Here is a 10,780-nt window from a genome sequence, read left to right as displayed (position 1 = left end):
GGACTGTACATCAGGCTTCTTTCCATTACCGTGCAAACCCGCCTTCTTCGTATCAAGCTAGAAAAAGGGATTTGGCTCTTTGGAGCACAAGAGAAATGTTATTTTCACTTGTCTCATGAAAATGATGACACAAAAGGTGAAATAGCCAGAGGATGGGCAAAATAAATTGTCTGTGTGGAGGAAAACTGCAAAAGGGAAGGAGTTTTTCTTTTAAAAAAATAGCATTTTGCCAACAGGGGGATGATATTAATACCATCCTCTGACACAGCCCAGTTGAGTTCAAATGCTAAAAGCACTTTTCAAATAGTCTATGTTTAATTAATATTTGTACAGCACTTAGAGAGAGAAACTGAAGACAGGTGCAGAGTACGGTTACAAAAATAATTTTCCTGTTGCAATGTAGCTATTTCTCTGGTGGACCTAAGAGCCTGTACCTGGGACTCCTGTTATTACTCACTGGAAACTCAACAGAGAGGAGGAACCAGGTCTTTGAACACTCAAGCCTGCTCCCTAATGGCCAGCTTCCACTTTCTTGAAGAGCTGGACACAGGCCTTGTATTTGTATTCCTCACAGCAAATTGCCCAGAATCTGTGCTCATGAAGTGTTTGTTGATTGCTCTGCTGATTACCTGGAAACCTCTGGGCTTAGTAGCGCCCCCACCACCCAAGTGCCTTAGTTCCCTGTTTCACTCGAAGGACATCGCTTGGAGAATTGGGGGTCTGGCTAGATACATGATAACCCAAACTTTAGTAATGAACTTATTTTCTCGCTGTAGCTAAATCATGTAGCTTCTTGGGGCTCCACTTTTCTTAATTACAAAATAAGGAGCATTGAACTAGATGTTCTCGAAGGCCCCTTATGACCCTAACATAGTGCCATCTATTATTTCCCCTTTGCCTGAATCAGGTATATCTGTTCTAAGTCAATGGAATGATGGTGCATGGGAAATATCAGTGCTTATTAAAACATTTATGGCTCAAGGATGGGTTGTAAACCGGCCAGCACCAGGCTGGACGCCTGTTTAGTTTAGCCCCCCTGATTTTTTTTTTCCCCAAGGATGGGAATCAAATTAGTTACCAATAGTTAAAATCCAGGGGATGTGACATTGTTGTCTGGATTTCTGTTTCTGTTGAGAAGTTGGAAAACTCTGGCAATGATCTTCACTGGCCATGATCAGTTAGAACTGCTTCCCTGTGGGTCTTGTGTCTCCTCCCCCAACTGTGTCCTCAGAATGAGGGTTGAATGTCAGTTCCCTTGTTTCCACTGCACTTATGCTGTTGTCTCCCTGACTCTATCCTGTTGGACTCATTCATGTTTCTTTCATGGCCTGTGTAGGTACAGGGGTGAAAGGAAGAGATGGTTGGAGGGATCATCAGGGTCTGATGTCAGGAACCCCTACCCTCTGAAAAGACATCTGTGCCAGGAACCTGGCTGCTTTCTGGGATGAGTGAGTGGCTAGGTGGGTAAAATGCTTTCAGTCAGTAAATGGGATCAGACACTGATGTGGGCAACAAAATTCTTCTCCATTTAAAGCTGGCTCAATTTGTCCACATGGCCTCATCTTTGGACAAAAGTCTTGAATATCATTTACTCAGAAAAGTGCCCCACATGAACTCTTAGATTATCCTGAGCTCAGCACACACACAAAAGAACTTTTAACAGCAAAGACTCGCATGTTTAGTCAATCTTGTGTTTGGCTCCTGTCCATTAGAGTAGTCATCTAATGTATTGTCTAAAATAGCAATTTCTTAACAAAGGGGGCACTATCAATAATTATGCTGGGAAAATAGGAATAAACCAGAACTTTCTTACACGACCTGGAACTGTGGTCACCCTGCTCAATATGCCACATCCACTAATGACCTGATGACAGAATCTGCCATTGGCCCCTGGAAGTTGTCCTGGGAAGGAGGTTTGTCCCATTTCTACCCCTGGGGCATGCTTGGTTCCTCTCATGTTAATGTTCCTGCCAGACTGCAAAGAACCCACACGGTTCTGTTCCTTCTGGGACTCCAGCTCTCCTGCTCCCTTCTACCTTTCACAGGTGCCTCTAAGCATAAGCCTCCCAAGGACCATCTTTAATAGTCAGAGATGATGCAGGTAGCTGTCAGACCTGGCCGTCTGAAATTCTGGGGACCTGGGGAGTAAATGACAGCTGTCTTTGAATCCCTCCATTTCTTCTGCTTGTGTTCTCCTCTTTCAGAGACCCTTCTAGGTAATTCAGGTTAAAGAATTTGCCTCTCCTTTTCTTTAAGCTGATTGGGTTACCCCTTTATGCAATTAGAACTTTGCACTTTCTGGGGCGGGGGTGGTGACTCATGGCTCAGGTCACGGCAGGACACTACCACTGAAGACCGAATCACTTTCTACAACCAGTGGAAGACATATCACTGGGGCAATAGTAAGTTCTCCACTTGGTATTTGGAGAGGGAACAATGAAAGTTTGGGGGCATTTCAAATAATGAAAGAAGAAGCAGGCTTTTGAAATACAAAGATATAAATCCCTTTCTAGGAAGCAAATTATACCTCAGGAAAAAAGGGAGGAGGGGTAGAGGGTAGTAGGATGGTGGAAGGAGTTGTTTAATGGATAGAGAAAGATCCAGAAAGGTGATCCTCAGATCTCTTACATAAAGCCACCCATCTACTCATTAAAGATGAGAGGAAAAGCCAGTTGGCTTTATTCTTCTGACAAAGATGCGCCAACGTGGCAGAGGGAGGAGGTAGGAAGGTTGGTAATGGCTCATGCTCACTTCCCATGCGGCCGAAAGAGTCCTATCTCTCTTTATCAAGAGGCCTTGCGGGAGACTTGGGGCGTATGGTTGTGACAGAATCTACAGTGGCAGGGAAAAGGGAGAAGAACACAGAGGAAAAGGGGCTGATGTATTATTTACAGCTGGAGAACTTGAACAGAGCAGACTGCAGGGGTCGGCCCGAAGACCTGTGTCTGTACAACTGTGGAATAAAGACATCTCTGAATTCTTGGTGTGCTCCTTCTGCTGCCAGGGCCCCCTGCCAGGGCAGGGCCGGCGTGCGTCTCCTCTCTCTGCCCTGTGGCAATCTGCCCTGCTACCCGTTACCTCTCCCCGTGGCCTGGAAGGGGTAAAGACCTCAACAGAAAGCCGCCTGGGCCTCTGTGGGTAGAAATCTCACTGCGTTGGCACAGAGGGCATCTCACTGGTGGTGACAGGTCTAATAAGCATGCAGATGGAAGACCCGCATGCACGCACACTCTTTCCTTTAAGTCACACAGTGGGCAGAGAGGAAGGATGCAGAGAATACGATCCGAAAGGAGCAAAAGGCTGCCGGCTCTGCGCTGAGCTCAGTAAGAACGGCAGGAGGACGGCTCAAGGAAACCAGAAGGAAAGTGGGAAAGCCCCAGGCCAAAGCTGCTGGAGAGCATGTGCCTTGGACTTCCCAGCTTCCTCTGGCTTCCAGCTTACATTTGCTCCATATGCTGCTTTACACAGCTTTCCGGGGCCGTAATGGGTTTCATTCCATAGTTTTTATACTAACATGAATGACTCACATCTGCTCCAATACCCAATTTCCCCTGTAATGTCTTCGGCTGTGAGGACAGAACGGCTTACACAGAACTTGCCAACGACGAGGCGTAGCAGAGAAGAGTCCTGATCCAGGGCCGAGGAAGGTTAGGACCCTCTGTGCGTGAGCCGGAAGGGCCTTTGAGAAGTCATGACGTTACTGGTGGGGAAACTGAGACCCAGAGGAATGAGGAACTTGCTCAGGAATATCAAGACCAGGGAGGTAGATCCATTTTAGGGCACTGGGATATTCCTAATTCCTTATTCCTAATGAGTGTACTTGTTTAATTCCTCTTATTTCCTGCCATGTTAAATCTTTTGCTAGGAGCTTTTCCTTCCCATATAAGCTGTGATGAGAAAAAAGTAACTTGGATTAATCACCAATGATATCTAATGCCCCACTGGGATCAACTCTGTTCTGCATTACTTAAGCTGGTTATTAAGGTTTTAAATATCCGCCAGAGCGGGGGGGGGGGGGGGGACCCCGTGCTGGGTCCTGGGAGAGACCTACGGGGCTGGGTCCTGTGTGGGGACTCACCTGGCTTCCAGGTGTTCGAAGTCCCATCTGAAGTGGATTTCAATCCTGATCTTCTCCACTTGAGTAGAGGACAAAATAGTGATTCAAGAAGCAAACACCTGGGAAGGCAATCCCTGCTCTCCCAGGCATTGCAGGCCCTGCGTGGAGCTGCCCTGGGAAACCCAGGGCCTCAGTTTCCCCAGATGCCCAATGGAACGAAGCCCCTCAGTCCCTGGGCAGCAGGCAGTGTGGTGCCGCACCATCTCTAAAGCTCGGCGGTTGTGTAACTGTCGGCCATCTGTTACTCAGAAGCAGCATCACAAAGCGCTGAGCAATGGACTACGCCGTGGTGACAGCATCTCAGCGGCTTGCCTGGGGGTCCCCTGCAGAACCTGCCACAGCACGCTGTGCTGGCCCGAGTCTGCAGGTCCAGGATGAGTCCCCTGGAAGAGATCCAGGGAGCTCAAGATACTGCAGGGATGGGTTCTCTTTCTGCTCCCCTCACCCCTCCCATTACAGCGATCTACCTGGATTTTTGCCCAGCCAAAGCGGCGGCTGGGGAGCCTACCCTGGCCTTTCCGTGTACAGAGTTCTAATAAAGGCGAGTCCTGGACACCCTCCCACCCCAGGTTCTATGTGATGGTCTGAGAGTTCAGCTGAATCTTAAAATGGGCTGCCAAGAGTGCTCAGCATTTTCTGGGCTGTTTGATTGCCACCTCTGTTCCCAACCGGAAACTTGTTATCCACAGCCTGGTCAAGGACTCCCTGGGGCCGTGAGGCAGGACTGCCCTGTGGCTGAATGACAAGGCACCAAGCACAGGGGGCTTTCGGCAGATTCCTCCCTATCTGACTCCACCTCTTGGGGGCTCCACTTTACTGGAGAATGAATTCCAAAGCCCTCCCTGCTCCACACCTGTCCCACCTCCAGACAGGGTGCGGTGGCTTCCCCTCTGCCGAGCTCTGTGGGGAGAGGCAGGTGGATGGCCGCTATACAGTGGCAAGTACATCATCCTCACCTTCCCCAGCAATTTGATGACATAAGCACCCCTCCAGCTAAGGCTGCGGACATTAAAATGGCACAGTCTGGCAGCCACTGTCCCCCCAGGCAGGACAGTATTTTTCATAGCCCTCTTAGAGGGATCAAATGATCAGAATAACACCAGCACTTCGAATTCAATTCTCACAACTATTAACTCATTGTCAAAGGAGGTATTACCATCCCCACCATTGTACAGATGAAGAATCTAAGGCTGGAGAAAGGTAAAGGACTTGCCCAATATTCGCACGGCCAGTAAGTCTGACCCAGGCTAGGAACCCCTAGTCCATAGCACCATGATTCCAGCCTAGCGGAGGCCTACATGGGAATCCAATCCATAATTTGCTCTGCCTCTCGACCCAAATAGTTTGAAATTTGCAAAAAGGAGGAGAATGCACTTTCCAAGGGCGTTTGGAAAAAGGGGCTTTCCCAGGGTCATTTTCCAAGTACCCCATGTGGTTGGCGCGACTTTGGACCCCTGCTTCCTTACAAGCACAGAGCCCTGGTGCTTACGGGGAGAGCAAACTCTTAAGGGAGACAATCGCGCCTTAATTTTTAAAAAGACTTCCACCAGCTCAGCGTTCTATTAAGCAGAAAAAGTTGCCAGGCACCTGCAGGCAGGCATAGAAACACCCTGGGGAGTTGGCTGAACTCGGCCTTGGGCCTCACCGGCCGGGAGAGTAAATCACGCTTGGGGCAACAGCCCCGCCAGCGCCCGCGTGCCAAGGCCCCAGCGCCCCCGTGCCGCGGTCCCAGCGCCGGCTCCCGGAAGGCGGGTGCATTGGCGGCGGGCCCCGGGAGTGAGCGCCACGTGCAGCCCCCGCGGCGAGCGGGAAAGTCCTGCCATGCCCGGCTCGGCCGGGCGCGGGCCGGCCCGAGGTCCCAGCGGGCAGCTGGGGTGGCGGCGCTGCGGGGGCACGGTTCCTGCCGGGTCCCGCCCCAACCCAGGCCGGCCCGGGAGCTGCGTGCGTCTAGGGCTCGGCTCGGGCGGCCCCAGAGCAGCGCGGTGCGCCTCGGTCGGCGGGCGGCGGTAGCGCCCCCTCGCAGAACCCCGCTCGCTCCCGCCCGGGCTCCCTCGGAGTCGGTCTGTCGGGCCCACGCTCTAGCTTCGCTCCCTCCCCTCCCTCCTCCTTCGTGTTCCCCCCGGGGTGCCGGGCACAGCCGCGGATTCCTCCCTCCCCGCAGCTCGAGTCCGTTTCCCTCGCGGCGGCGGCGGCGGGCTAGGCGGCGGCGGCGGCGGCGCGGGGAGCATCTCGGCTGCCACTGAGCTTCTCCGGCGGGAGCGGGTGTCCAGCTTGGCTGCCCTTCGGTCCTTCCCTGCCGCTCTGCGCCCCGAGACCCCCGCCTCTGCTCGCTTCTCTCCGAGGCGGGCGGGGCGCCTAGCAGCTTCCCGCGGCCTCTGCACTCCGATCCCGGGGCCGCCGCTCTCCCGGACTCCTGCCCCTCCGACCCTCACCGCCAGGGGGTGCCCCAGGGGCGTAGCGTCGCGGAGAAGACGAGGCAAACGGGACCATGCGGCGCCTGACCCGCCGCCTGGCGCTGCCGATCTTCGGGGTGCTCTGGATCACCGTGCTCCTGTTCTTCTGGGTAACCAAGAAGAAGTTGGAGGTGCCGCCGGGACCTGAAGTGCAGACCCCCAAGGTACGGGCTTGGGCGGCGTGGTGGGCGCGGGGCACTGGTTTGCAGGAGTGCGCGCAACCCGCGCGCCGGGCTTGCGGGCTCCCGGGAAGCCGGGGCGGGGGTCTGGGTGCCGCGAGCAGGTAACGGGGGCGCCGGATGCGGCCACAGGGTGATATTTCTGGATTTAGAGAAGCTCGGGGCACGTCGGGACCCGCGGAGTGTGGGAGTGGGTGTGGGTGGCGGGCGCGCGCTCGCGGACAGAGCGGGGCGCTGAACTTGGGCAGCGCGCGGGGGTCCCGGGGCGGAGGGGGCGCTGCAGACGAGCCGCCTAGGGGTGGCGGCCCGTGGACGCCGCGGGCGAGTCGCGGGCGGTGGGGTCGGGTGGCAGGGCCGGCGGGTGCTGGCGCCCGCGAGAAGTCTGGCCGCCGCGCTGACCTCCTTCCTTCCCGCAGCTGCCAGGCCCGACCAGGGGAGGCCGGAGGCCCGGGGTGCGCCGCGCGCGCGTGTGCATCGCGGGCGAGCGCCGTGCAGCCTCCCGCACGCCTGCTGCTGGGGCCCGCCGGCCTGTCGTCACCCCTGTTTTCTGATTGTCCCCGAGCTCTCCAGCTGCGTGGGAAGTTGAATGTGCCCTGAACGCCACTGAGGAGCCTGTAAAAGCAGACGCCTTGGTGTTGGTGGGGAGTTGGGGAAATGAGAATAATCGAAGTGGCTTTTTTAACTCCTGCCCAGTCGGTTCTTCCAAGCGCAGCCAGAAGGTTCTCCCTTCGGGCACACTCTTACCTGTCATTCAGAACCCCCATTCCTCTGTGTCCTCTTCCACACACCTGGTCGCGGGACACAGAAGGAGGCCTCTGGGGGTTCCTGGCCAGCCAGGCACCATTTATGAACGGGGTCCAGAGCAGTCCTTCAGGGACTGGGAAAAAGCCCTTGGAGGAGGTTATGGTCTGAAGCAGGGGGCTAAAAAAACGGGGGGGGGAGGGGGAAAGAGGGGAGTCTCCCCAGTAAGTACAGTACAGAGGACCCACTTTGTGCCAGGTACATAGTGGGTGCTTCTTCATAAGTAATTGTATAAGTTGGTGGTATCCTAATTTCAAAGATTAAGCAGGTTCAGTTTTTGTACCTTGCCTTAGGTCACTTTGATTTGAACTTAGCCTCGGATATTCAGAATCTTTCCACTATATCAAGGTGTCTCTCAGATCCCCTTTTAGCTAAGTCTTCGGGCACTTATGTACTGGAATGTTGCTAACGCCCGGTTGAGTTCCACAAGCGTTTATTGGTGGTGCGTTGTGTGCCAGGCTGTGTGCTAGGGGCTGTGGGTACAGAGGTGCAGAACTTGCTCTCTGGACATAGGGGATTTGCTGAGGAAGGGGCCAGGACCATATTGTTCACTGAGGGCCAACAGAGCTCAGTGCACTGGGTGTCATGGGAGCCTGGGGACTTCCTGGAGGAGGAAGATAGACCAGAACTGAGTTGAGAAGGATGAACAATAGGTTTGCCAGGAGGTTGGGAGGGCGTTCCAGGTAGAGGTTAACTGTACCAAACAGGCTCAGAGGAATGACACAGCAGGTTGTGTGAGTTTGGCATAATTTGAGCATAAACCGTGTGGCTGAAGGCACGAATGAGGCTGAGGGCAGGTGTATAAGGGTCAGATTGGGTAGGACCTTGTGGGTGCTAGGAACCCTTGGAGGGGCAGTAAGCAGGAGAGTGTTGAGATCAGACTGGTGATTTCAAGCAGCCTTTGGAGCACTGGATCAGTTTTCTCACCTCAGACCTGCCGGTAGATCTGGAGAGCTTTTCCTCTTTTTCCCCTGGGGTGGGTCTGCAGTTAATGATGCCTGCAGGGACATGAACTCTCTCTGTTTTGCGTTGGACCTCATTACCTTAAGCTTACATATTCTTAGTTTACACCAAGGAGCTGGGACAAGAAATCTCTATCCCTCTTTTGTGCACTTTGTCTTTCGTCCTTACCTGCCTCCTCTCATTCTGGTGTGTGCTGGGCACACAATTATTGAAGGCAGCTCTCTGCTGGGCTCTGTGCTGGCTTTGGAGGATACCGTGTCCCTGCCCCTTTGCAGGGAGGTGGGGAGGCTTTCACAAATTCCTGGCTGAGGCAGAATTACAAACAAATGAGTAGTGGGTGGGGTGGGGGGAGTGGTCTAATATTGGAATTCTGGGCATAGTGCTGTCCAAGCATAGAAGAGGGGGTCTTCTAGTTTTGACCCCTTGCTTTCTGTCTCAATAACGTATTTCCTCTTACTCCCATTTTCTGTATTCTTTAGAAACACAAATTCTATAGACTTTAAAAATCTTGATGCCTTTTATTATTAGGCCCCCTTCTTAGTATATTACTCCTTTGTGTTTTTTCACCTGCTTGTATGACTTCGCGTGTCCACCTACATGTGTTGTATTTGTGAGTGTATTTGTGTCTGGTGTTTGTATCTGAGGAAGGAGATGGAGAGACAAAGAGTCCTTAGCGCCAGAACAATTTTATTGCTGTGACTGATCTATTTAGGAAATGTGCACGTCCTGTCCAGGAGGAGTGCGGTTGGTTCCCAAACCTGACTGTGCGTCAGAATCCCCCGGTGAGCTCGTTTAACGTACAAGCTTTGGGGTTTATTGCAGTGATTATGATTCTGGGGGTTTGGGAGAAGGTCCTAGAATCACTGTCTTTACAAGTGTTCCATGTGAGTCGGAAGCAGCCTATTGATGGATAACGTTTGGAGCTAGATGAAGAATACTGAGTGTGTTGATTTTTTTGTAGTTTGCTCAGCCCCATGTAAATATGGCCGAATGATTTCATTCTTCTTGAGTTCCTCAAGGACTGAGCTTGTGTGAGCATGTGCACTCATGTAAAATAACAGTAGCTAGTATTTGTGTAGTGCTTTACAAATTCACAACCTCTATTTCATGCATATTAGCTCATTTAATCTCCACAACAACCGCATGGGGCAGGTAATACTTTTATGCAGACAAGACTGGTTGATGAAGTTACACAACTGGACCAAGATAATGAGGTTATTATTAAGTGGCAGCGTCAGGGTTAAGAATGGAATGGGGATCACTTTGGGAACTGCCCCCGCACAGACTCCTTCTATGGCGCTATGCTGTGTGCACTGCCCGGGTCTACACTTGTGGGTGATGGGGGGAGGTTAGGGATATTTATAGCCTGTGTTTCCCAACCTACTTTCCAACATTTCCACGGCTCAACCCTAGGCGCTTGCCTTTGGAGAGCTCCAGGGAGGGCAGAGGGGACTGGTGTAATTTGTGGGGGAACCACCTTGGAGGGAAATCCTGCTCTGCCCTTGGAGGAGGCCAGCTGGGGCAGAGGAGGCTCCCTTGACGGGACAGAGTGCACCCTGGTGGGGAGGGTCCCATGGGAGGTTGCATCCAATGGTTGGAGCACCACTGGTTTAGGAATCATGGCCAGGATCGAGATCGTTTCCTCAATAGTAGGGATTCGGCTGGGACATTTGTCTATTGTAGGGAAAAAACTCAGTTTTGAGTGAGTGTAGTACCCTAGCTTTTCCTAGGAAATGTTCATTCATAGTCCTGGGGAGAGCTCTTGCCTTGGGCATGTGGAAGCCTTTCGGGAAGTTTTCATCCTACCTGGGCACCTTCCTGCCGTGGGAGAGGGTGTCAGCTTATTTTCCAAAGCACAGGCTGTGGACTCCCTTCCCTTAAAACTATTTAGAGATGTCAGGGGATTGGTGGAGGGACTGGAGACTGTGGCCGGGGCTTCTGGGCCGGGGACCCCTCTGTGTAGATTCCATGTAGCAAGTTGCCTTCCCTGGGGTCTGGGACAAGCTCTAGTTCCCAGGCCCTTCCTTGTCTCCCCTCCCAGAGTTGGGAAGCATCCTCATTCACCTAGTGATGGGGTCTCCAAAGTGGGCCTGATAATAAAAGAAAACCTATGCCTTGTCACAAGCCAGCTGATGTGGAGAAGGCATGCTGCACTCCTAGTTTAAGGAAATTAATTGGATTTCTTTCTTTCTTTCTTTCTTTTTTTTAGTTCCAAGAAGGGCTGGTTCTATTAATAGCTCAAGTAAAGATTTCTTTAAGTTTGACTT

At 52.6% G+C, this 10,780-nt stretch overlaps 1 protein-coding gene across 3 annotated transcripts in view; it reads left to right on the top strand.

The window, feature by feature from the left end:
- The first annotated feature begins 6,326 nt into the window (after positions 1-6,326).
- The window catches only part of GALNT14 (polypeptide N-acetylgalactosaminyltransferase 14), a 209,009-nt gene continuing 204,555 nt past the window's right edge, over positions 6,327-10,780 (top strand). For all 3 annotated transcript variants that reach the window (XM_073897220.1, XM_025867601.2, XM_025867599.2), the window contains exon 1: positions 6,327-6,734. In XM_073897220.1, the coding sequence (XP_073753321.1) occupies positions 6,606-6,734 (129 nt within the window). In that variant the 5' untranslated portion in view covers positions 6,327-6,605. The remainder of the gene's footprint in view (positions 6,735-10,780) is intronic.

Source organism: Callorhinus ursinus, unplaced genomic scaffold, assembly GCF_003265705.2.
Source record: "Callorhinus ursinus isolate GAN/ISIS: 27379988/994484 unplaced genomic scaffold, GSC_fseal_2.0 scaffold10, whole genome shotgun sequence".
NCBI lineage: Eukaryota > Metazoa > Chordata > Mammalia > Carnivora > Otariidae > Callorhinus > Callorhinus ursinus.
This window is presented reverse-complemented; position numbering and strand designations above follow the sequence as displayed.